At 42.8% G+C, this 27,444-nt stretch overlaps 1 protein-coding gene and 1 long non-coding RNA gene across 2 annotated transcripts in view; one reads left to right on the forward strand and one right to left on the reverse strand.

Annotated features, from left to right (window-relative positions):
- The window catches only part of LOC131184524 (fibrillin-1), a 180,210-nt gene that overhangs the window by 91,856 nt on the left and 60,910 nt on the right, over positions 1 to 27,444 (forward strand). The window contains exons 19-28 of the mRNA XM_058155915.1: positions 413 to 463; positions 4,204 to 4,329; positions 6,661 to 6,888; positions 10,987 to 11,112; positions 12,622 to 12,750; positions 14,543 to 14,668; positions 16,436 to 16,561; positions 17,365 to 17,487; positions 21,177 to 21,302; positions 23,199 to 23,324. Coding sequence (XP_058011898.1) covers positions 413 to 463; positions 4,204 to 4,329; positions 6,661 to 6,888; positions 10,987 to 11,112; positions 12,622 to 12,750; positions 14,543 to 14,668; positions 16,436 to 16,561; positions 17,365 to 17,487; positions 21,177 to 21,302; positions 23,199 to 23,324 — 1,287 coding nt within the window. The remainder of the gene's footprint in view (positions 1 to 412; positions 464 to 4,203; positions 4,330 to 6,660; positions 6,889 to 10,986; positions 11,113 to 12,621; positions 12,751 to 14,542; positions 14,669 to 16,435; positions 16,562 to 17,364; positions 17,488 to 21,176; positions 21,303 to 23,198; positions 23,325 to 27,444) is intronic.
- LOC131184525 (uncharacterized) lies at positions 390 to 3,500 on the reverse strand. The gene is made up of 3 exons (XR_009151989.1): positions 2,027 to 3,500; positions 962 to 1,470; positions 390 to 485 (listed from the first exon to the last, which is right to left on the reverse strand). It is a non-coding gene; the product is annotated as an uncharacterized LOC131184525 (long non-coding RNA).

Below are 27,444 nucleotides of genomic sequence, written 5' to 3' on the forward strand. Positions count from 1 at the left end.
AAAAAAAAAAAAAAACACAACCCCAAAAAACTACATCATGTCCACACAATTTTCTTGCCGATTGCATAATAAACCACAGAGAGCTTCCTGTGAACAAACTTTACCACAGATTATTGCGAAGAGCCTTTTTGTCATTACTCCTTTAACTTGTACGTAAGGATATAATGTAGACATTGCAATTCCGCTCTAATTAGGAACGATTCCGTTTGAAATGTAGTAGATTTTTTCCAAGAAAACGTTCTTAACACTGTCCTGATTATTCCCGCTGGGCTACTTTGCTCCTCTTGTAACCCTTTTCCCTTAATCATTATTCACTGTAACTTGTTTGGAAATGTTCATGCATAGAAGAGCTGCGTCACGTCTTCTCCAATTAAGTTTGTGCTCCGAGTGACATTGTTCTCGTTTGCTTTAGATCCAATATGTTCAAAAGGATATTCAAGGATAAGAGGAAACCAGTGTGAAGGTATGTAGTCTTGCCTTGGAATCTGAAATAAAATAACCCATATAGGCAATGGGAGAAAAAAAATCATAATTATTAAGTATATATATATATTAATTCTGTCTATAACTGTCTGGCAAATGTTTGCTTCGGAAGCTTTTTTAGAGTGGAATTTCACAAAATGACATTCACTATTTTGACACTGAGAGTGTAATGTTTCAAGTACAAAAAATCGCAGTATAGAATTTTGTGAGTGGACTGTCAATTTTTTTTTTTTTAAAGTATGAAAATGCATGCATGAAACAAAATGACATAGAAGGAACAAGTATGCACAACAATGCCCTAAATTTATGAAAATATGTTCAGGAAGGAATTTTTTTTTAAAATTTGCATTTATATCCCGCCCTTCTCCGAAGACTCAGGGCGGCTTACACTATGTCAAGCAATAGTCTTCATCCTTTTGTATATTATATATAAAGTCAACTTATTGCCCCCAACAATCTGGGTCCTCATTTTACCTACCTTATAAAGGATGGAAGGCTGAGTCAACCTTGGGCCTGGTGGGGCTTGAACCTGCAGTAATTGCAAGCAGCTGCTGTTAATAACAGACTGTCTTACCAGTCTGAGCCACAGAGGCCCTAGAAGCCACAGAGACCCCACAAGCATGCTTTGTAATAACCCGGGTTTTTTGTGCAAAAATCCTCCCCCCCCCACATAGAAAAAAAACCTAAAGATGGGGAAAAATAAGAAACGGAGTCCAGTCAAAAGAGACAGATTTATCTATCCTTATTAACAATTGTTTTTGCAATTGCATTCTTTTGGTCCTCGAGGGGAAAAGGATGAGCCGCAAATTACAACATTGCAATTTGGTATTGCAAAATATTCCAAGCGGATGATGTGTGTTAACTCTGCTTTCCTAGGGAGGATACTGGCTTTCTTCTTCCTTGTCTCCAGATACGATATAACAGGGTTGTTGTCAGCGTTCCAAGTAACGCACCCTTTGAATGCAGAACTCTGAGGCAGGCAAATTCCTGAAAGAACAATTTATTAGATATATCATATTGGCACGACTGGTGAAAGCCGACTCTGAAAATTCCTGCAGCTTTCACCTAATTCAAAAAACAAAAGTTTCCCCTTTCCCCCCCAAGTCACTTGGTCACACTGTCCAATCAAGATGCTGGCTGGTTGCTTGGTTACTTTGCTCCTCCCCTGGCCAGCCACCTGTTGAGATGTCCTTGGTTCCCACAGGAAAACTTTCTTGTTTTGGCTACAAAACCCCCTCTAGCCATTTCCCCTCCCTGCCCCTTCTTCTGTTTTGTGGAAACCCTGAGTAGAATGGGTGGAAACCTTGCTTGAGAAGCAGAAGGTTAAGTAGAAATGCTTGTTGAGGAACTGAATTGATTAAACACAGCTGTGGTGGGATCCTTGAGGATGTCTTCTTGTTCTGACCTAGGCTTCCTTAGAAAGTATAAAGCACAATTTAGAGTCCTACAAAACCTCTTTTATTTATACAACTGTAAATTACTTTCATTTACAGTCCGCAAGGCTTGATAAACAGTTTTTCAGAGGAAGGTTATCAACACCTACCTATCTCACGTGGAATGCTGCCAGAGGGATGCAGGGCAAGGCCAAACTTTACAGAGTCACAAACAGAATTTTCAAATCTTGAATCGTCCAGATGAACTATTGCTTCCTGCAAAAGCTCACGTCCCGTTCGCTCTTCTTTTATATCTTATGGGAGGGGCCAATCATCTCCAAGCCTTACTCCCAAGTCGACCCTGTTTCCTTAATTGTTCTTGTTGTCTGGCAGCTCTGCGCATGCGCACACTGGGAACAGGCTCCCGCTGTTCTTCTGCCTCGCTGCTGTCAGACTCTGGAGGCTGCACGTAACTATCAGATGGCCTTGGCCCCCTCTCTGACTCCGATACAGAGCCCTCGTCCGAGCTTTCCCCAGCCCCCAGGACTGGCCCACGTTCCTCCCCAACCTCCTCACTATCTGACTTTGCTGCCAGCTCTGCTGACCGCCGGCGAGACACAACACCTCTTCCTATCAGTGTGGTTGTCAAAGGAAGTAAAAAGAATGGTCTACATCATGTTTCGAAGGTCTTCCCTCCATGTTTATTCCTTTCCCCGCCCTGTTCCTTTCATTGTTTCCTTTGTATCAGTCGCCATTGGAAGTAGCGCTGATACAGTAGTCTACCTTGATTGCAGAGCTTCCAAGTTGACATCCGTAGTCCTGTCCATTAAGCTCTTTCCTCAAGCACTGTAGATGCCGTATTGGGTCAGACTGACTAACGCAACCTGACACGGCACAGCTGCCGATCCGTTTGAAAAACAAAACGATTCCCATATGTGTTGTTTCAGGAGGGGAGTGAGAGAAGGAACGGCCCATCAACTCCGCCCCCCCACCAACCGTGTCCCTAATCATTCTCTCTCTCTCCCTTTTTTCTTTTTTGCTTTCCAAGATAATGACCCAATAGCTTGGATCTATCCTATCACAGATTGACTGTACATAGCTTATCTAACCCAGGAGAGGAAAAACGGGGCTCCGCCTAATCCAGATTGCAAAGGGGAAAACTCGGAACATTTTTCCAGTGTTCGGACATGGAAAGTTATTCTTCCGAGATAGTAGTCTTGGATAACGGGCACAGGCTTTTCAGCATTTCGAAAAGCGAATGGAGTTGTTTCCTTACGGGCAGATGGTGAACGATTTCCCCTCCCCGCTGCTCTCTTCAATATGCTTTCTTAAGCAATTGTGTTGAGAGCCTGGCACGTAGCCCTTTCAAATGTCAGCTGTTTTTGCAGAACAAATGAGGATGTTCCCGTTGCAAGTTTGTCCCTTGTTCCTCCCAAAATGAGTGGCCTGCAATAATTCTCTCATGTATTTAATTTGTTTATTTATTTATGAAAACTTAGAATGGCTGCCCAATTCACTCTTGGTGTCACTGGGTGGCTTGCAAAGATTGAGAAGCCAATAATAATAATAATAATAATAATAATAATAATAATAATAATAATAATAATAATAATAATAATAATAATAATAATAATAGGAATATGGTAACTCCCCCAACCCCCCTGGTGACAACAATCAAATCATATCTTTGATTGATATCATTATTTTTTTAAAAATTATCTTTTCCTATCTGCCAGAGGCTACCATATATGAAGGCAATTCCTTTTTCCCATGGTAGGAAATTGAAGTCGGCTCTGTTTGATATAATTAAATTTAAGTTCTTAAAAATGGAAACATTTTCCTACGAATCACAAATGTCCCTAGATTGTGCCCTAAGCGAGTAATTTATGTCTGTCTTTTGTTTCTGAATATAGTTGGCAAACCATGTCTAAAATAGTAATAGGGATAGGCTTCTCCCTTTTGAAAATACAGTATGATGGAAGTATTGGATCCATCTGTATCTTTACTGACGTTTTAAATCTTTCTGTCAACTCGCAAAGCATCCCTCTGCTGCTCTTGAGTTCCCATAGGCCCGGGGGGGATGGGAAACTGGCAAAATGGCACAGCAGCCAAAGACAGATGCACATTCCATGCTTATCTCTCTTAAGGCTGTATCCCAGGATTACCTACAGCAGCTGAGGGGTGTGACCTCTACAACCCATGAAATTGCTTTGTTGGTGAAAGTGATTGATGATACAACCTGGGGGGAGGGGGGCCACAGAGTCATAATTGGAGCGTAAATTACATAGGGTCAGAGCTGGTTTAATCCGTTGGAACCCTGACACTTTCTTTTTCAATATGTACACAGATGTCAATGAGTGTGTAGTGTTTCCTGGGGTTTGCATCAATGGCCAATGTGTCAACACTTTGGGATCCTTCGTATGTCAGTGTCCCAGTGGAATGACCTTGGATGCAACTGGACGGAGATGCATTGGTAAGTGTTCAGGGTTCTAATCTTGTAAAATGTGATGAAAGCCTCTGGGTTCAAAACTCATTCAAGACTTTATTGTTCTGATTGGCCTCTTTCATGTGAAGTATTAGTACCGCTTTATAAACCCTTAGTAAGGCCACACCTGGCATACTGTATCCAGTTTTGGTCACCACATTAGAAAAAAAGATGTTGAGACTTTTTATGGGGAAAAAGGTGCAGAGAAGAGTAACTAAGACGATTAAAGGCCTGGAGATAAAAACAATATGAAGAACGAATGCAGGACTTAGGTTTGGCTAGTCTAGAGAAAAGAAGGACTAAGGGAGGGACAAGATAGCAGTATTCCAGTATTTGAGAGGTTGCCACAAAGAAGAGGATGGTCAAATTATTTTACAAAGCACCAGAAGGCAAGACAAGAACCAATGAATGGAAACGAATCAAGGAGAGAAGCAATCTGGAATTTAGGAGAAACTTTCTAACAGTGAGGACAGTTAACCAGTGGAACAGCTCGCTGTTAGAAGTTGTGGGTGGAAGTTTTTAAGAAGAGACTGGACAGTCACTTGTCTGAAATGGTATAAGGGGTTGGACTAGAAGACCTCAAAGGTCCCTTCCAGCTCTATTCTGACTGAACCGTGGGAATCTTCCATAAACTCCTTTCTCTAGTAATTTCTGCTGTCCACCATATAAGAGAATACTAAAAACAGATTTTTCCTCTCAGTTCTCTGCTTTCAGCCAGTCTTTGGTGAGAGAAATATATTTACCACGAGGGATAGCTGAACTTAAGTCTTCCAGTTGGGGCTTGTTAAGACTTAGGAAAGCTCGTTCTCACATATTCTCCTAATCTTTAAAGCCATTGGCAGTTGGGATGGGCAGCTAGACATGACCTAAGAAGTTATTATCTTTATCTACAGCAAAATGATAAGGATTCCCAAAATAAAATGGCTAACAGTTGTGGCGGCAAAGGAAACTCTTGTTATTTTTCACCAAGTACTTTGCGATGCTCTAATTTAAATGAGCTTATGATTTGAAAGACAGATATTTCTGCTTTGATTGTGGCTGTTTTCTTAGCTCTTCTATGCCAGATGGGAAGAAGCCGTTGAAAAGAATATAATAATTAGAAGGATTTCGCAAAGAAATAAGAGAAAAGTAATGTGCGCAACCAGCTAGAGGCACCCCAAAAGACTCTTAAATACAAAAGCCATTCTCAGCACTACATTTTATTCAAAATGGAGAGTATTTTTTTTAGAAAAAAGAACTGCAGATGATTCCTTTTCATGGAGGAAGCTAAGCATGATAGGGCTCAAACATTCACAGCCCTAACATGGTTTAGTTTCACTTTGGATCTGCATGTTTTGTTGACTTAACCATTGTAGACTCGAAAAACACAGTTTATGGTTTTGGAAGTTGCATGAAGCCAATTATTTATATTAGATCTGAACAAAACATAGTTTAAATGTGCAATGCCCAATTTTCAGTTCAGTTTTTCTGCTGAGACAGTAGAAGACACATGAGCATACCTTGTATACAGGGGTGAAATGCTACAGGGGGGACCGGTAGTGATAAAAACTACCAGTTCGAGTAAACTGGTAGTAAAAAAAAGCGAATGGTTCAGGCAAACTGGTAGTTAAAAAAAAGCTACCAGTTTGGGTGAACAGGTAGTTAGCTACTGGTTTAGTTGAACTTGTAGTTTAAAAAGCTATCAGTTCGATCAAACTGGTAGTTTAAAAAGCTACCAGTTCGATCAAACTGGTAGTTAAAAAAAGCTACTTGTTCCTCCAAACCGGTATTTCCGACGATCAGCTGTGCCGTGCGTTTAGCTTTGCTAGAAAACAAAAAATCCTGATTTCTAGCAAAGCTAAATCGTGCGGCACAGCTGATCCCCCCCTTGCTGTTCTACTTAACTTCCTAAGTGTCCTTTTGGTGCGCACTGCGCATGCGCGGCCAGCGAACAGGTAGCAAACCGGTTCAGATTCCACCACTGCTTGTATAGCTTTGGACTAATAGCTCAGTGTGGTTTTCCATATTCATTCCCTGCCTCCCTCCACCCCTCTCGGCTCCATTTTTACCGTATTTACCTTTACATTGATTTTTATTTATTTTATATTTATATGCCAATTTTTTTAACACTCTATCTCTCTCACAGAGGGGCTCTGCGTGCGCAGGTGTACAATTTAATCAAGACCATAAAACTGCGTAATTTGAGATGATAACTTAAAAATGTAAAAACTACATTATAAAATTGCAAAAGGTGGAGGGTTTCAAGATAAGGGTAGTGTGCCCTTGGTCCTTTGTTCTACCCGTTTTCAGTGATGGATTGCTAAATATCATCCCCAATAGATATTCGCTTGGAGTCCTGCTATTTGAAACACGATGATGAAGACTGCACCTTACCCATCGGAGGGCGACACCGGCTGGATGCTTGCTGCTGCTCTGTTGGGGCTGCCTGGGGACCTGACTGCGACGAATGTCCCACAAGGGCCACCCCTGAATACGAAGCTCTTTGCCCAAGAGGACCAGGATTTTCCACCAGGGGAGAGATCATTAACGGGAAACCTTTCTATAAAGGTGAGACAAAATGGCTTCCGATCAATGGTGGGTTTCAAAAATGTTCGCTACTGGTTCAGTGGGTGTGGCTAGGTGGTGGGGCATGTGACTGAGAGGGCGTGGCCAACTTGACTTCACTCACGCCCATGCCCACTCAGTCACATGACAAACCCCCCCCCCCCCACCTAGCCAAACCTACAGGAAAAGGTAGGAAAATTGTTGGAATTTCCACCGATCTACCTCCCACCCTCCCTTCGCCAGTCATCCCCGTTTCCCCTTCTTTAGCGGCCCCGGCCCTAATCGCATTTCCTCCACCACCACCGCCTCTTTGTTTGGGCTGCTTACCTTCCATGGCGGCTGGTCCAGAGTCCAGAAGGCAAGCTGACCAGAGTTTTTGGTGGCCCTCAGCCAGCTGCCGCTGCTGGAAAGTGGCTGGCCATAGGCTGCTGAAAAGTACCAGAGGTCTCAGAAAAAACTGCTGCCGTCACTGCCATGTTCTTTGCGCATGTTCATCCTATTGAACTTGCAAGACAATGAGATGCGTGTGTGCAAAGAACATGGCGGTGATGAACATGGCAGACGGGGCAACTGAGCGGCGACCGGGGGATCAGTTCAGGGGTGTGGCCAGCTGGTTTGGTGACCTTGGCCAAATTTCCGCCAAAGGTTTACGCGAACCAGTGCTTTCGATGAATGTATTTGTTTAGTTTCTCCCGCTTTCCTTTGAGGCAAATCGCAGGGCAACCCCTGTAATATTGTTGGGTTTGAACAAATCTAGAGAGGAAGGCAGTTTTCTTGGAAACCACAGCCGAAAAATAGGGAAATTCTCCTCTTTTATTCCCAGTTCTGAACTGGTGAAATGTGTCCTGTTTTCTGTGCAAAAAACCCCAAACCATTGGAACCAAGGTATAACATTTGTGAGAAACATGGTGTATGGAAGATCCACACCATAGGTTTCTCATAGCAGAATTGTTGCCTCGGCGTAACAGTCACTATCGGTAGAGTAATAAAATTGGAACTTGGTTCTATGCTCCCAAGTTCTCTCAGATCAGTTTCAACTTCCCTAATCTGTTAGAAGGGATGAGTAAAATCTACTATCTCAAGAGTTGAATCTTTTGGTATTCTCCAGAAAATTATAACCCCCTATCTGTGACTAATCTGACAATAGAAGAACATTTACAGCAGGGGCCTCCAACCTTGGCAACTTTAAGCCTGGAGGACTTCAACTCCCACCAAAGCTGGCTGGGGAATTCTGGAAGTTGAAGTCCTCCAGGTTTAGAGTTGCCAAGGTTGGAGATCCCTGATCTACAGGACTGGTCTGTATTTCTCTTATTCTGTATTTTTGCTGAGATGTTGGGCTTGGGAGGCGATGCTAGAGATTGACCTAAATGTGTCTTCTGCAAGGAGACCAAAGAAGTACTAAAACATACTTAAAGGATCTTCTCCCTTCTGCATCTGCCAAGGGTGGTCATGATGGGAATTGGCTAGGAATCAGACAAGGGCGAGGACATAATTATGAGTCATACCTTCTTTGAAACCCAAAGCAACAGTTGTCAACGTGTAAAGCGTCCATCATGATTATTTGTTTTAGCTAAGCCATTCTTATTCGAATGGAATGTTATTCCAGTAAAGACGTTGGAAATTGGTGGCTAATAAATTTAAGAATCGGTGATTGCATCCAGCATAAGACGTTATTGTCTGAATTATCTCACTTGACTAAGCATTTTATGACTCACTAATAAAAGCAGGGTGGGACCTAACATGAAGAATATTGCAGAGGGAAGATAAAGAAAGCAAAACAAATATCCAAGCAAAAACAAAAATAATACTGAAACACAGCCCTATTCATATCCCATCAAAAGTAAAGTCCATTGTGTTTAATTATTTTACTTCCTACCAAGTATGCTTGGGATAGCAACTTAAGTTTCTAAACCTAAGCAATAGATGGAAACTAATCAAGGAGAGATGCAACCTAGAACTAAGGAGAAATTTCCTGACAGTTAGAACAAGACCCGGATACAGCACGGAGACAGCTTTGGTCGCATTGGTGGATGATCTCTGGAGGGCCAGGGACAAGGGATATTCCTCTGCCCTGGTCCTATTAGACCTCTCAGCGGCGTTCGATACCATCGATCATGGTATCCTGCTGCGCCGGTTGGAGGGATTGGGAGTGGGAGGCACCGTATATCGGTGGTTCTCCTCCTATCTCTCCGACCGGTCGCAGACGGTGTTGACAGGGGGGCAGAGGTCGACCGCGAGGGGCCTCACTTGTGGGGTCCCTCAGGGGTCGATTCTCTCGCCCCTGCTGTTCAACATCTACATGAAGCCGCTGGGTGAGATCATCAGTGGTTTCGGGGTGAGATACCAGCAGTACGCTGATGACACTCAGCTGTACCTTTCCACCCCGGACCACCCCAATGAAGCTGTTGAAGTGCTGTCCCGGTGTTTGGAGGCGGTCCGGGCCTGGATGGGGAGAAACAGGCTCAAACTTAATCCCTCCAAGACGGAGTGGCTGTGGATGCCGGCACCCCGATTCAGTCAGCTGCAGCCGCGGCTGGCTGTTGGTGGCGAGTTACTGGCCCCAAAGGATAGGGTGCGCAACTTGGGTGTCCTTCTGGATGATCGGCTGTCGTTTGACGATCATTTGACGGCCGTCTCCAGGAGGGCCTTCCACCAGGTTCGCCTGGTCCGGCAGTTGCGCCCCTTCCTTGATCGGGATGCCTTATGCACGGTCACTCATGCGCTCGTTACCTCTCGCTTGGATTACTGTAATGCTCTCTACATGGGGCTCCCCCTGAAGTGCGCTCGGAGGCTTCAGTTAGTCAGAATGCAGCTGCGGGTGATAGAGGGAGCTACACGTAGCTCCCATGTAACACCGCTCCTGCGCAGACTGCACTGGCTGCCTGTGGCCTTCCGGGTGCACTTTAAGGTGTTGGTTACGACCTTTAAAGCGCTCCATGGCTTAGGACCTGGGTACTTACGGGACCGCCTGCTGTTACCATCGCCTCCCACCGACCCGTGCGCTCCCACAGAGGGACTTCTCAGGGTGCCGTCCGCCAAACAATGTTGGCTGGCGGCCCCAGGAAGGGCCTTCTCTGTGGGGCTCCACACTCTGGAGCAGGCTTCCCGGGCTTCGCCAAATTCCTGACCTTCGGACATTTCGTCGCGAACTCAAGACTCACCTTTTTATCCGCGCGGGGCTGGCTTAAATTGGGATTTTAAATTTTAAATTTATTAATTTTAAATGGGGTTTTAGTAGAGTAAATTTTAATCATTGGGCTAATTTAAATAAGTTTTTTAAATGGGATTTTAAATTTGTATATTGTATTGCTGGTTTTTATTATGCCTGTACACCGCCCTGAGTCCTTCGGGAGAAGGGCGGTATAAAAATTAAATAAAATAAATAATAAATAAATAAATTGATCAGTGGAACAACTTTCCTCCAGAAGTTGTGGGTATTCCAACACTGGAAGTTTTTAAGAAGATGTTAGATAACCATTTGTCTGAAGTGGTGTAAGGTTTCCTGCCTGGGCAGGGGGTTGGACTAGAAGACCTCCAAGGCCCCTTCCATTATTCTGATTAATGGAAGCTAAGTACAGTTGGGAAGAAATTACTCAGGATGGTTCTTTTGACCAAGATGAAGAATATCGAATCTATTTCTACAAAGAAAAAATGAGAAGTAATCTACTATCCTTTGTAAACATAATGTAAAATTAATTATAATTCCTCTTTGGACACATACTGTGTTTCCCCAAAAATAAGACCTCCCCGAACAATAAGCCAAATCCGGCTTTTGAGCGCATGCGCTTAAATAAACCCTCCCTGAAAATAAGCCCTCCCCGAAAATATTTAACCGCATGCATGGCCAGTCCCTGCTGTTTCCTCTGGTTAGGGAGACAGAGCTGGAAATCAGGTAAGATGGCAAGAGAAGCCCTGTCTTGCTCCATGCACCCCAAAATAATAAGTCCTCCTTGAAAATAAGACCAACAACTTGGTTCAAGGAGTTGCCACACTTCAAATAGTTCACCAATCATAAAATGGTAGTGATATTATTTATTGTGATTTATTGATGGTTACATATACTGGGTTTTGTTTTGACAAATGACTTTATCTTGATCTCAGATATCAACGAATGCAAAATGATTCCAAGATTGTGCACCTATGGAAAATGCAGAAACACCATTGGCAGCTTCCGGTGTAAATGCGACAGTGGATTTGCACTTGATTCCGATGAGAGGAACTGTACAGGTAAATTTCTGGACTTCACATGACGTTTTGTTTCCTCATGCAACCTCTGGTGAAATGTTCTCCTATTCTACTGCTGGTTCATATTTCTTAGCCAGTGAAGAACTGAAAAGTCCCACAGCATCCACAACCTTTAAATGAAAAATAATCAGCTAAACTTCCTAACATCGATGGGAAGAGTTAGCCCTTTATCTCTTTTCTGACAAACACAGGAAGTCAGGAGTCCAGGTGGTTCAAATGAATATAGGTTTATTGTATGCTAATGTTCTCTACAAGAATCTGAACCACTAACAGTCTAAAGCAAATTGGTGGGAGATAAGAGTCAATGGAATTCAAGGTGGGCTGAATTTAGATCTCTTGTGGGCATGAAGGGACTCGAGACTGATGACGTGTTTGACCCCTCCCGCAGGCTTAGCCTGGTCATCTCCTACAGTTTTTTCCCCCCTTAAAGCAGTAGAGGAATTATCTGAGAATATTTCCCAGTTTAACACCCAACGTAAATCACTGAATTAGACAAAAATTATTTTTAAAAAATCAGGAAGACAATGAGAGAAATAAAGCAGATTGGGGACTAAAATAAGTTTATAACACTTATCTGAAAGTATAAACTGCGGTTTCTATTTCCGTGTCAGAACTGTATGGTAGTCAATGGAATCCAGGAACTATTAAGGTTCTCTTATTTATTTGGGGAATTGTGAGGTAGATGATTAAGGTAGCTTGGGGAAGCCTGATTTTAAAAATGATATGAGACAGAGAGCGTGACTTGACATACCTTTGGAGATAGTCATGCATGGGTAACGAATACTGTTCTTGGGAATCAGGGTGAGGTGACAAATGGATGTTATTGCCCCATTTTCTGCCAGGCACAAGGAACCAGAATACGTCTGTGAATAGGCCAAAGTAGTCTATTGTCGATCACTTGTATTACAAGCAGCGGTGGATTTCACATATTGCCACTGGTTTGCCCCGTGCGCGCACACACACTTTGTGCGCATGCCTTCCGTGCATGCACTCAGCCTTCTGCGCATATGCCCGGCCTAGAAAACATGGCTAAATAGGAGGGCATTATGCCAGGGCGGCTGGGCAGGAGCGGACCCACCCGTAGTCGCCGGTACCGGTTCGTCTGAACTGGTACGAACCTACAAAAATTTTATTAGACTGACTGCATACCTTTGGAAACCAAAAGTTAAAGTCTATGATATTTTCTTCCCTGGAGTATGGTGTGTCCATACTGGCACACCTCTTAATCCCCCCTCCCCTTTAACCCTTCCACCACAGCCCCAGATTAGGCAGTTTTTATCGTGCCCATAATCTACCCAAGTCTTTCTAAGGATAGTCGAACTTTGTCAAGTACTGTGATGGAGACTTTCCCTGGAAATAAAAAAAATGGACTAACTAAGTATTTCTGTTTGTGGGACTTGGGTTTCTGTTTATTCATGTTTACCCTTTTAGCCAACACTTGCCATGTGTATATTAATTTTTGAAATAAGTTTCTTCTTTCCCCTTTTGCAGATATTGATGAATGTCGCATTTCTCCTGATCTCTGCGGCCAAGGAATTTGTGTCAATACACCAGGGGACTTCCACTGTGAATGCTTTGAGGGCTACGAAAGTGGATTTATGATGATGAAAAACTGCATGGGTATGTTATTTTGTCACATTTTTGCTCTGGGCCTGAAGTCCATCTTTGTGATGTCCTTAAAGTCACAATTCCCGTAAAGGATGGTGGGCACCTGACTTCCGTTTTTATTGCAACAACCACAAAGAAGAATCGCATGGAGGGGAAAAGTTCCCTTTGGTATCTGCAGTTTTTCTTTCCTGTTTTTAAAGTTGATTTGACTTCTTAAAAGCTGCACAAGATGCTTCTCCAATCTGTTCCTTTCCAGATCTCCCCCAAACTCATCTAGAAAGCATCAGATTGAGGAAAGCTGCTGTACTCTTTCTCAATTATGATCATGATGCTCTAAACCAGTCCTGTAAGATCTGTTTTTCCCCGCCTAACTTGGGGAAAGACTCGTACTTTTGATAGTAATGGATGAAATTATTCTCCTTGGCCCTGTTTTTGGAGATGTTAGTTCCCATAAAGAATATTTATAGCTCAGGGTTGAAATGAGGGGTCCTTGGTGCCCTCTTGACGGGGGTGGGACTCAAAACTTTTAGCAATTGATTTTCAGCCCAGTTCTCTGCCTTCTTGACCTCCTGCACCATGAGGGGTGGGTTGTTTTCACACTCCCCAGACTCTGGAGGCTTTGCTCGAGCCTCCAGGAGGACGAAAACAGCCTCTCCTGGGGTCTGGAGGCCCTCCAGATGCCAGAAACTTTCGGTACTTCTGGTAGGCCCATTTTTCGCCCTCCCCGGCTCTGGAGGCTTTCTTTGAGCCTCTGGGAGGGAAAAAATGGCCTCTCCTGGGCTCTGGAGGCCCTCCGGGGGCAGGAAACGGGCTTGTTTTTGGACTTCTGGAACTTCCGGTAGGCATGTTTTTCGCCTTCCCAGAGCCTCCATGCGGGCCCTGCACTTACCTGGCATCCAAATTAGGCTGCGTGGAGAGTCCCGGGAGAGGCGGGGAGGGATGGGCGGGGTCAGCCAGTCTTTGCAACAACCGGTTCGGTGAACCAGATTAAAATTAACATCCGGTTCTCCCGAACCGGTCCCAACCGGCTGAATCCTACCCCCCTGCCTCTTGAGCTTGGTGGTTTTCTTGCAGATGTTTCATGACCAAACTAGGTAACATCATCACTGCATTGATGATGTTATCTAGTTCAGATAATGAAACGTCTGCAAGAAAACAACTTAGGCTTAGGGAGACGTTAGTTGTCTGCCCAGTTTCGTACCAAACAGGTGAAAACTTAAGTCTTGGTTGTGGCTCGGGTCCGGAATTAACTTCCAAATCTGGACAAATACAGAAGATCTGATCGGACTCAGTCACTACATCTCAGCGAAAAGGGAAACAGCCAGACAAAGGAAGAATGGCAGACCGGAAGAGGGCAGAAAAGAAGTGCAGAAAAAAACCCGCAACCGATAAACTAGAGGCCTGCTAGGTTTCTCTCGGGGACAACAGCATTTGAGAAGAGAGGTCGTTCCCTTGGGGCAGGGAAAAGGAAGGCAACAGCACTTGGAAGTTAGTTAAAGAAGGGGCCTCCAACCTTGGCAACTTGAAGCCCGGCGGACTTCAACTCCCAGAATTCCCCAGCCAGCTTTGCTAGCTGAGGAATTCTGGGAGTTGAAGTCCGCCGGGCTTCAAGTTGCCAAGGTTGGAGACCCCGGGGTTAGAGGACCTGCTGGCAGAAGAGAAAAATTGGGGAGGAGGCACAGAGCTCAGAAGAGCAAGTAAACACACATTCCCATGGTTGAAATTTTCAATCCTAACAGGCTCTCCCCCTCATCTCCTCTCCTGCACATTTTCACAAGCATTTTTTTTTGTCCTTTTTTTGCAGATATTGATGAATGCGAACGAAACCCCTTGTTGTGCAGAGGGGGCGTTTGCATCAATACTGAAGGAAGCTACAAGTGTGAATGTCCTCCTGGCCATCAATTGGCTGCCAACATCTCTGCCTGCATAGGTATGACGACGGGTGGGTGGGGGGATTTTTTCTTCTTCTACATCCTGACTGCTTTTTACAGTTACAACTGAACGTGTCTCCATTTTCTTGGCAATTGGCTGCCCCAACCCTGTCCTGGCAGTTTCTGAAGAGGTTTTCTTTTTAAACATCCTGAATAAGGCACGGAAAGAATGACTCATCATCCTCAAAAAAAAAAAAAAAAAAACCAAGGCAGGCTCCCAAAATTTAGATCTGTTACCTCGTCCTGTGCCAGAAACTAAGTTTAGAGTAATCCTGGACCGCTACAGACTTAAAAAAAAAAAAAATTGCACAGGTCAGGCAGTCTAGTTTTGTTTCACAGTGGCGGCTGCTTTGGGGAGCATCTTTTTAAGCGGTTCAGGCATACACACAACTTAGTCGTAATAGATATAAGAAACCTTTAAAGGAAGTCCGCATCCTTGGTTTGGCAGACGGAAGAGCCCAGGTGGGACCAATGCCAGGGAAAATAACCTGTGAGCAGCTGTCTTATATTGTGTTTCCATGAAAATAAGACCGGGTCTTATATTCATTTTTGCTCCAAAAGACGCATTAGGGCTTATTTTCTGGTTAGCTCTTATTTTGGAGGAAATACGGTACTTAAATGCATCTATCTGTCTGACAATCTTAACTGGGGCTTATTTTGGGGGTAGGGCTTATATTACAAGCATCCTGAAAAAATCATGCTAGGACTTTTTTTTCGGTTGGGTCTTATTTTCTTTGACTACCTGCATGTTCCATTTCCGCCTATTGATCCTTGAATTTAACTGAAAATACAAAGCTTAGATGAGGATCAATAAAAGTTTGTTGTTGCTGCCTTTTTCTTCACAACTTTTTTTGAATCGGATCATTGGGCTGGGATTTGGCTTAAACCTCTTGGCAACGTCTTTAAATTTTGAGAAGATTTATAGTCCTCTGACGGCAGAAATGAATTATTGGCTCTTTCATTATTTGGGGCACAGTGTTAAATCCTTTTGGCCTCTAATTTCACCTTCTCTTGTTAAAACTTTTGCTGGATTGTCCCTTCATTTTTTTTTGGTTTATCCCAAAAAATACTTATGTAAAGCAGTGGTAGGATTCAAATAATTTAACAACCGGTTCTCTCTCTTTTTTAAAAAAAAATTGCATTTATATCCCGCCCTTCTCTGAAGACTCAGGGCGGCTTACACTATGTCAAGCAATAGTCTTCATCCATTTGTATATTATATACAAAGTCAACTTATTGCCCCCAACAATCTGGGTCCTCATTTTACCTACCTTATAAAGGATGGAAGGCTGAGTCAACCTTGGGCCTGGTGGGACTTGAACCTGCAGTAATTGCAAGCAGCTGCTGTTAATAACAGACTGTCTTAGCAGTCTGAGCCACAGAGGCTCTTCTCTGCCCTAATAACCGGCTGGGTGGGTGTGGCCAGGGTGGGCGTGGCCAGGGTGTGTGACAGGCAGCACTCGGCCTCCTGCACCCTCCTGGGAGCAAAAATGGGCCAAGGGGGAGATGCACTGTACCCCGTTTTGGGCTCAGTAGGCCTTCTCGAAGCCTCCTGGGAGCGAAAATGGAGTGCATGGGGACTCCTGGAAGGGGTGGGGCCAGCCAGCAATTTAACTACCGGTTCATGCAAATCAGCCGAACCGGCTGAATCCTACCACTGCTGTAAATGTTCCTAACATCATACCCTTCTGTCTGTATGCAGCATTGTTGGAAGGCAAGGTGGTTTTAATGATTTAAATTCTCCTCCCTGTTTGTTTTTCAAACAGACATCAACGAATGTGACCTGAGTCTAAATCTGTGCAGAAACGGACGTTGTGTCAACCTGATAGGAAAATATCAATGTGCTTGTAACCCTGGATATCAGTCTACACCTGACAGACTCTTTTGTGTTGGTGAGTTTTCTTCTTCTGAATCAGCTATTCTGTGAACAAAAAGATTGCCTCGCTTTTTTTCCACAACTGACATCCATTTACATAAAGTAGGCGACTGAAACAATATGTTTGTCATTGTTCAACTATTACGGTACTAGTGGGAGAAAATATGACGTTTCCCTTATGTCACAAGCTATTCCTGGTGACTTCATGGTGACTGGACAACCATTTGTGTGAAATAGTACAGGATATAGGATATAGGGTTTCCTGCTTAAGCAGGGAGCTGGACTAGAAGACCTCCAAGGTCCCTTCCAACTCTGTTATTCTGTTATATATGTAGTTTTCTTAGCAGCAGCAAAAGTGATTGGCCTGCTTCTGGGATATCTATTTATTTAATATTAGATTTCTTTAGATACTGCAAAATCTCCATTCCCACCCCATTCCAGGGGAAGGATACTGCAAAATCCCCATTCCCACCCCACTCTGGGGCCAGGCAGAGGTGGCATTTGCCGGTTCTCCAAACTACTCAAAATTTCTGCTACCAGTTCTTCGAACTACTCAAAATTTCCGCTACCAGTTCTTCAGAACCTGTCAGAACCTGCTGGATTTCATCCCTGGTGTAGATCACTAAAACTATGAATTTCCAATACTGAAGAAAACCTGTGCCTTTACTGTACCCTCCGGTGATAATTCTGGGCTCAAGGTTAACTTCGAATTTACCTTGATTAATAATATTGAAAGTTCCATAGTGAAGACCTTGTTAGAAAGTATGGCCATTATTGTAATTTACAAGACATCTCTCTCTCTCTTTTTTTTTGTTCCAGATATTGATGAATGCAGCATAATGAATGGAGGTTGTGATACGTACTGTACAAATTCGGATGGCAGCTATGAATGTAGCTGTCGACCCGGTTTTGCGCTAATGCCAGATCACAGAACTTGCACTGGTAAATTTGTGAAAGTTTATTGTATATTACCCAACGTTTGCTAATGTCTGGGCCGTACCTCTGTTTTTTCTCTGACCCTATTTTTTTTTTTTTTGGTTGATAGTTTTTCTGGTTTTTTTTATCATCCTCTGTGATTCACTACGGAGTTCATATTCAAGATATCTTATGATTCTTGATGAATATATTTATCTTTTCTTTATGTACACTGAGAGCATATGCACCAAAGACAAATTCCTTGTGTATCCAATCACACTTGGTCAATAAAGAATTCTATCATCTATCTATCTATCTATCTATCTATCTATCTATCTATCTATCTATCTATCTATCTATCTATGTATTTTATGATGATTATGATCATAATTTATCACTTTGTTGCTTGTATGTACACTGAGAGCTTATGCACCAGAGACAAATTCCTTGTGTGTCCAATCACACTTGGCCAATAAAGAATTCTATTCTATTCTATAATATATCTTTGCTTGCCTGTTTACTCAAAAGCGAGTTCCGTTGAAATCTGTCACGTTCAAGTAATTGTGTGTTGGACAGGAGCTGTAGTTTTAGTATACGAAATCTGCATGCAATAGCACTTAGACTTATATACCGCTTCACAATGCTTTACAGCCCTCTCTAAGCAGTTTACAGAGTCAGTCTCTTGCCCCGATAATCTGACTCCTCATTTTACTGACCTCTGAAGGATGGAAGGCTGAGTCAACCTGTAGCCGGTCAGCATCAAACTTCTGGCAGTAGGCAGAGTTAGCCTGTAATAGCAATAGCACCTAGCACTTAGAGTTATGTACCACTTCACAGTACTTTACATCTCTCTCTAAGCAGTTTTACGGAGTCAGCATCTTGCCCTCCCCCACCCCAACAATCTATTGGATATCCAGGATGACATGGGTATTTTAGAATTTAGATATTGTACTAGACGCGGGGAGGGGGGCGAGGGGAGAGCAAGGCTCCGCTCCTGTCAATCACAGAAACGCACAAAATGCTTTTTGTACCAGTCGCTCTCTTTCAGCCCACGAACAATGGGTTTTTTTTTTTAGGGAAAACAATAGGAGGAAAAGCTCTGAGCTTCTGAAAGAAAAGTGGAAATGCAATTCTAATTAGAATTGATTAGACACTGGCAATCAAGCATGCCAGTTTATTTCCCCGTTCCAAGATTCTCTTCCCCAGAATGGCTTCCTATTAATCTCTGTTGTTAAGAGAGATCCAACTTAGAAGTAAGGAGAAATTTCCTGACGGTGAGAGCAATTAATCAGTGGAATAGCTTTCCTCCTGGGGTTGTGGGTTCTCCATCACTGGAATGCACAGAAGGTAAAAAAGACATTGCTTCCTGGTTAAAACCAGGTAGTAATGACACTCTGGGCAGGTGGGCGGAGCTTTGCTCCACCATCGCTACTGGATCGCCGAACCAACAGTCACGATCGCTACTGGATCATGCGATCTGGTCCAAACCAGTAGCTTTTCACCCGTGGCCGGAATGGTATTGGTATAAGGCTCCAGCCTTGAACAGGGGGTTGAACTAGAAGACCTCCAAGGCCCCTTCCAGCCCTAGGATTCTCCATTCTATGAATATAAGAGGCACTGAACACCAGAACAACTAGAAACAAGGACAGTTTTTCCCCCGAATGCCATCACTCTGCTTAACAACTAATTCCCACAACACTGTCAAATAATTTACTAAGACTGTATTACTATTATTCTTTTCTTCCTTACTAGTATCTATCTCTTCCCACTTATAACCATGTTGCTTGTATCTTTCAATTTATATTGTCTTTGTTTGTCTCCTAGTATGATTTGATAGCTTATTAGTAACCCTGACTATCACTAAATGTTGTATCTTTTTATTCTTGATGAATGTATTTTATTCTCCTTATGCACACTGAGAGCATATACACCAAAGACAAATTCCTTGGGTGTCCAATCACACTTGGCCAATAAAAGAATTCAATTCTATTCTATTCTATTCTATTCTATTCTATTCTATTCTATTCTATTCTATTCTATTCTATTCTATTCTATTCTATTCTATTCTATTCCATTCCATTCCATCATATCCCAGTGGATTTGTTGCGCATTCTGGCCACCAAAATAAAATTAGGGTGAGATGAAAAGAGTGTCGTGGTTGATTTTTTTATTTTATTTGATTGATAACAACCATCCAAACCAAGAAATAAAAACAAAACAACCCTTCCCACCAGGCCTCAGGCCAATCAGTCTATTAGCCTCCTGGCTTAACCCCAACCCAGGCCTACTCTTGAGGGAAGAACCAATTCTTCATGATTTTCCAGAAGGAAATCTTGAACCTCAAGTGGAAGGCTGTTCCAAAGGGCTGGGGCAGCCACAGGGAAGACAGGCTTCCAAGGTCCTGTCGGATAGCAGCATTTAAGAGAAGGCCCTGGGTTCAGAGGAGGAGAGATATAAGAACAGAAGGGGTGAAAGGACGCCTGCCAAATTTCAAGCAAGCACATCCTAAGTACAGAGAAATAAAACATGTGTGCCTTTTTGCAGGATTATTTAGCTAAGGCTCCAAATCTGAATTGTTTTGGAGATTGAGAACATTGTGCGATTATTAAATGATCAATAGCCAACAAAGGATGTCTTCCATGTTGGATCTCCTTACAAAAACAACTGTTAGAACACTATCTTGTTTGTTTGGTGCAAGCTGCATAGAAAATGAATAATGACTTGTTAGTTAGAATGAATTAAGTTTTCTGCAGCTGCATTAATTCCTAAAAGCCACAATAGACTCATCTTTTGATGAGTTACACCCTTTTTTTTATTTCCAAAGGGAAGAGACTCTCAGCCCAAGTCTTTGTTTTGCAAACATTTCTTTTGAGTAACCAAGCAAAGTTTTGGATATTCAGCTGGTATGCGGTGACCTTAACAGGGAAAATCCTGAGAAATTATACCAGAGATTCAAAAGCACTCTGAGTTAAAAAGAATAAAATAGATCTATCTATCTATCTGTCTGTCTGTCTGTCTGTCTGTCTGTCTATCATTGTCTGCCTGCCTGCCTGCCTGCCTGTCTGTATCTCTCTCTAGCAATCATCTATCACAGTTTTGTTCCATATAGCATCAACCTTGTTCAAAATGGACAGTCATTATATATATATATATATATATATATATATATATATATATATATATATATATATATATATATATATATATATATATATATATATATATAATGTATGTAGCATGTGTATGTGTATATTATATGTGTGTGTGGGCAGATATATACTTCCTTTTGAGAACAGGCAACAGAATTTCATTTTTAATGTGTGTTCACAGTAAAAAATGGCAATAAAGGTTATCTTATCTTATCATCCATCCATCCATCCATCCAATTTATTGGCTGTCCATCTTGCCACAGATGGTAATATTTGCACAAGATGGAATTTCTTGTATCTAATGTCAGTTGCCCAATGATTAATAATAAGCAGTGGTCTAGAGAAGTTGTACATATCAAGTAATGCATGATGAGGTAAGCATAAAGAGAACATGCAGAATTGACAGATGTTTGAATAAAACATTGTAGTCCAAAAGAAATTGTATGGACTTCCCTAGATCTGTAAACAAAGACCAAATTCTCCCTGTACAATTTTTCACTCAGTTCTGAGGCAGAAAGAAAGCAGAGAAACTAACTCCGAATATCTACTTGTGCCTTTTTCTTTTAGATATTGATGAGTGTGAAAACAACCCGAACATCTGTGATGGTGGTCAATGCACTAACATCCCTGGAGAATACAGATGTCTTTGCTATGATGGCTTCATGACATCAGAAGACATGAAGACTTGCCTAGGCAAGTAAAACATCTATTATCCTAATCTCGCTGTCGGTTGAGTCTGTCTTGTGGATGGAATCAAAGAAATAATGGTTAGTTCCCAAAGTGAAGCAAGAAGGAGTTCTTCATGTGAAAGCCGAACATAGTTTATGGTATCCATCAAGGATCAGGGAGGTCAGAGCAATAAAGGAGAATATTTCTAGCTCAGGGTTGAATTGTGGGGTCCTGGGTGCTCTTTGTGCTTGGTTGTTTTCTTGCAGACGTTTTATTACCCAAACTGAGCAACATCAGTGCTAATACCTAACCAACTGGCACTGATGATGTTACCTAGTTTGGGTAATGAAATATCTGCAAGAAAACAACCAAGCTCAGAGACCGCCAAGGAGTGGACCCCTCGAGGAAGTTAGAGCTGAGGTCCACATTCTTCCATGGACAATTATTGTGACCCAAGCCAGCCATTCTTTTTCATCTAGTCTGTTATACAGTGGTGCTGGCTGGAAGCATGTGGAAAGCCTAGCATAACGTATTTTTCAGAGTATAAGATGCTCTGGACTATAAGACACACCTACTTTTTTGGGGGAGGAAAACAAAAAAAAAATCTGCCTCTGCCTCCCAGCAATTTGCCTCCTTGCAGCAAACAGCCTGTTTCAGCCTCAGCTTCAGCACAGCCTGATTAGCACAAGCAGCTGATTGTCGGTTGGATCGGCCTCCCAAAGATCAGCTGTTTCAGACTGCAGGGATTGCCATAACCTATTGCTGCCTCTGCACGCCCCATTTTATGGGGGGAGGGGATACATTTGGTGTATAAGATGCACCCAAATTTTAACCCTTTTTTGGGGGGGTGCGTCTTATACTCTGAAAAATACGGTATATGTTGTTGTTTGCTTCTGAAATAAAGGCAGAATGGAAACCTAATAAATAATTGAATGGCTTTATCCAGCTGTTGTTGACTTTCAAGATGTCCAGGAAGCAGGTTGGGAATTCTGGGAACTGTAATCCATTACACCTGCCAAGAACTAGCTTGAAAATAGAGGTTGAATCGATTTGTTTTGCTACTACATATTGATATATCACTTCATAGCGATCCATTTATTTGTGGATTAATTTTTAGTGGTACCTCAAAGTCTCTTTAATTGAATGCAGACATGTATCTATTTTGTGGTACATAAAATAATTAAAGGCATCTAAGATAACCCCACTGTGACACATCTGAAGACTTTCTGCACATTATCCCTGTCTAAGAAGGGGACTAAAAGCTGAAGAATTCCACTACATTTTTTTCTAAAAGAAGCATATAGGATAAAGTAAGGCAAGCTGAGAAATACTTGCCTTAAAGTAAGTCTTCAGAGGTGATGGCTTATAAAAGGAACAAGATTTCCCAATTTTTAGATTTTTAGGGCAGTCCTTGAAATTGTCCTTCCGCATACACACAAAGAGGTTTGGAGTTTGATAGAAAAGTCACGTAACGGATTTGTGTATTATTAAGAAGTTTGTAGATGGAGATGATTAAAAAACTAGCATAAAGAACACCATGTATGTCTACAAACAGATGGATCCTTAGCGCGTATTAATGCTGTTGATGTTATGACTGAACAATACAAAAAGCTTAGGAGCCATAAACACGGCAACAGCCCACTCTTTCGAGAATGTTTTCGGGGAGCGAAAACAGTTATGATCTAACAACAGCAATTGTTGTCTTGTTAATACACTCGGGGTTAGATCTCAGCATCCCGATGGGTTTAAACTCCAGCTTTCCCCCAAAAAACTAAACAAACCTACTTCCAAATAGCCCGTAGTTTTTCCTTGCCAAATTTATAATGCTCCTTCTTTTTAATGAGTCTTGGTTTTTTCAGTACGTATTAGCCAAGCATTAATCACACTTTATAACTTATGAAAACTCTTTGCCCTCTCCAGATGTTAACGAATGTGATCTGAATCCAAACATCTGCCTGAGCGGAAGTTGTGAGAACACAAAAGGCTCTTTCATCTGCCACTGTGAAATCGGTTATTCTGGAAAAAAAGGGACCACGGGTTGCACAGGTAGGTGTTTATCTAGGGTGGGTGCGATTGTTCTTTAAACAATCATGCATCGTATATTTCTAAGCTCTCGTCTGCATTAATAATAACGCCTCTCATGGTAGGATTAATTTAAGATGAATTGGATTGTGAAAGACACAGGTTTTGCCTTTGAAACTTATTCAACGCATATGTCTATTTTTCTTCTATCAAGGTCTTTATTTCTTCAAAATATCTTTTATTTCTGTTATTGCAAATTATCCCTTACTTTGTGACCTTTAAGAAGTCTGCCACCAGCTGCCTTCTTCATGAATCCGTTAGTCAACTTATTGCCTGTTTTCCCTCCATCAGGATCTTTATTTCTGCAATCCATTTTTATTTCTGTTATTGCAAACTGTCCCCTTACTTTGAGGCATGTGATGTACGGCTTGCTAATAGCCGCCCCTTAATTAATCTGTTATTCAACATGTCATTTTTTCTTCTATCTGTCAGGGTGCCAAGTAATAGATCCATTGCAAGCAAAAACTCTGAGGCAGGTGAATTCCTCAAAGAATAGCTTTATTGGAAATATTAAACTGGCACATATCTGGTGAAAACCGACTCTGAGGGGCCCCTCGGTTTTCACCTAATTAAAAGTAAACGTTTTTCTCTCAACCCCAAACAATCAGTCACATGACCCAATCAAGGCAGCGTCCGCTGGTCTGGTGACATCACTGCTCCTTCCTCCGGCCAGGTGTGAGAATGTCCTTGGTTCCCAAGGGAAAGCATTTTGTTTTGACTACATAACCCCAGCTAACTCTAATCCCCCCTCCCTATCCCTCAGCTCCAGTGTGGCAGCACTGAAACTCCAAAATGGTTTTGGCCAGGTCAACTTCAGGGTTGTCACTATCGGGATAGTCTTTATTTCTGCAATCCCAAACTGTACTTTATTTATTTATTTATTTATTTATTTTTATTTATTTGTCAGGAATCACAAGGAAAGAAGTAACAGTATAGACATAGACATGGACACATGAAAAAAAAATTGGCACAAAAAAAAGGATATAAATAGGCAAAACATAGCCATAAACACATAGAATGCTTACATATAATTGGGAACAGTAGGACAGGGTCGGTCCGCTGGTGCGCTTATGCACGTTGGTGCGCTTATGCACGCCCCCCTTAGGGACCTCTTAAGCAACATGAAAGGTCCACGGTAGACAGTTTAAGGTAAAAGGTATGGGGATAGAGAGACTAACAACAGGATCAGGTAGAGTGTTCCAGACATTTACTACTCTATTGCAGAAGTCATATTTCCTACAATTAAGATTAGAGTGAATTACATTGAGTTTAAATCTATTGATGGCCCTTGTATTATATGGTTGAAATTAAAGTATTCATTTACAGGTAGAACGTTTTGATAAATAATCTTATGAACTAAGCATCAGTCGGAACAGATGACATAGTTCGAGGCTATCCAGACCCAAAATTTCAAGCCTGGTGGGATAGGGAATTTTATTTCGAGCAGAAAATTTTAAGAACTCTTCTAGTAAAATATCTCTGGACCCTCTCTAATGTATTGATGTCCGAAATACAGTGAGGGTTCCAGGCAGATGAGCGGTATTCAATTTATCTTGGTCTGAGGCATCTAAGAAAGCTTGCCACCAGTCACCCTAGGCCGCTCTGCAACCTTTGAGTTGCGGAGACCAACCACAAGGATTGCTACTCCTGGCCAGCTATGATTGTTGAGGTTACTCTTGTTTTATGCTCTCCTCGCAAACCTAATATGGTTGTCAGCAGCGTAAACAGTCTAATAAATAAGGGCAGTGATTTGAATGTTGTGTTCACCTTTTGCTGTTGACAAGGTACATGTGTGTCCCTTGTCGTGCTCATCTGAATGCGAACCGCCATATTTGCAGCTGCCCTTGGAAAGCCTACGGTAGAGGAGAGAGATCAAGCTTTTATCCCAGTGGTCCAAATTCCTTTGCTCAAATGTCATAAAGGAACATGTCCGCAGCCCTGTTTCCATGCTCCAAAAAAGTGCCAAGAACCTGGGCTTCCGATTCCCTGACAATGAGACCACAACCCCCCACCCCCCAAAAAACATGGTGTGAAGTATTTTAAAGAGTCAACCCTTGTGTTGAAGTGCTTGACCGAAGGGAATGGATTCCTTCCTTCTTGCTGCCGCGCCAAAATGTTTCAGCTCCACTTTTTAAGAATTGCAAAAATGTTCACACTAGCCCTTTCTTTTCATGAAACAATTGCGTAAGATTCTGGGAGTTTGCTGAACGTCGCATCGACATATTTCATCCCCTTCGTCATTACCGATTGTTTCCATCTTAACAAGTAAACAAGTTTTTCCTTCTCTCCCTACCCCACCCCCCACCCCGTTTCCCTGAGTGCAGGATCCACCCACCGACATGCATTTACGTTCCACGCAGATGTTAAAACTTTTCGTTTCTCTCTCTCTCTCTCTTTTTTGCTTCCCTTTTTAATAAGTACTGTATGTGGGCCGAGTTTAGGGAAATGCTGTGTTTTATGCAATGATATACATTACTTATGACAAGCTATGTTGGCTGCATTCATACTGTCATGTTCAATTATCTAAAATGGAAAGTGGAGTAGGTCAGCTGAGGTATGTGGATGTCGCACAAATTAAGAATGCAGCAAGGAAAAAGACTTTGGAGCAGGAAGTTGAACATAGTACTTTAGGAAAAGTATGCCTCAAGTCCAGCTTGTACGTCAGCTGAGTTGTCTAATGCCTTGTTTTAAGGCAAAGACAAGAAACAATGGATGGAAACTAATGAAGTAGAGAAGCAACCTTAGAACTTACAAATTTCCTGGCAGAACAATCAACCGGTGGACTGGCTTGCCTTCAGAAGTTGTGGGTGCTCCACAGTGGCGGGTTTCAATTTTTTTTTTACTACCGGTTCTGTGGGTGTGGCTTGGTGGGCATGGCTTGGTGGGCATGGCAGGGGAAGGATACTGTAAAATCTCCATTCCCACCCCACTCCAGGGGAAGGATACTGTAAAATCTCCATTCCCACCCCACTCCATGGGAAGGATACTGTAAAATCTCCATTCCCTCTCCAATCCAGGGGAAGGTTACTGTAAAATCCCCATTTCCTTCCGATCAGCTGGGACTTGGGAGGCAGAGAATAGATGGGGGTGGGGCCAGGTAGAATTTTTACTACCGGTTCTCTGAACTACTCAAAATTTCCGCTACCGGTTCTCCAGAACTGGTCAGAACCTGCTGAAACTCACCTCTGGTGCTCCATCACTGAAGGTTTTTAAGAAGAGACTGGACAGCCACTTGTCTGGAATGGGATAGGTTCTCCTGCTCGAGCAAGGGGTTGGATTCAGAAGCCTCCAAGATCCCATCCAACTCCGTTATTCTGTTTCTGAAGAAAGACAAAGTGATACGATAATAGGTATGGAGGCTGTTCTGTCCCCCTTCGCCTCCGTCCGAGCGATGGCTTAATTAGCCGGTACTATCACCTCTAGCAACAAAATAGCGAGTGTCTGCCAAGTGTCTCTGTTATCTCCCTCGATGCCGATGAGTCACCCAGGAACAAGCAGTACTTCAGCTCTTAGTTAAGCAATTGATTTGCCTGCTACGAAGAGGCACAGCAGCTCTTGCTGCCTTTATATCCTGTGGGGTGTGGCTCCATAACTCAGCACTTCCTAGGCCTGCCCCACCCCTGCTTCCCACCTCTCCTGCCTACGAAACCTAGGGTCCAGCCAGGCCTGATTGCCATCAGCTGGGTCTGGAGGTGTGGCCTGGAGGGGGGAAGAGTCAGGGGACGGAGGCCTCGTTATCTCTTCCACCGGGCCTGCCTCTGGCTCCTGGAGCTGAGCCAGGGAAGCCGGTGCTCCCGAGGTAAGTCCTGACAGCCCTTCCCCCTCACTTTCCAAGTCAATTTCTGGTAGGAGGCCCAGCTCAGGGGGGCGCAGACACAACAGAGGCTAACCCATATGATGTGGGAACTGGAAATATCTAGTCTAATGAAGAGAAGGACTAGGCATGATATGATAGCAGCCTTCCAGTACTTGAGGGCAGAGGTGAAATCTACTTACCTTCCTTACCGGTTCAGAAGTGCACACGCCCTGCACACACACTGTCTTCGTTTGCACACGCTTCACATGCACACGCAGACACTCTGTG

This window comes from Ahaetulla prasina, chromosome 13 (assembly GCF_028640845.1).
Source record: "Ahaetulla prasina isolate Xishuangbanna chromosome 13, ASM2864084v1, whole genome shotgun sequence".
NCBI classification, from domain to species: domain Eukaryota; kingdom Metazoa; phylum Chordata; class Lepidosauria; order Squamata; family Colubridae; genus Ahaetulla; species Ahaetulla prasina.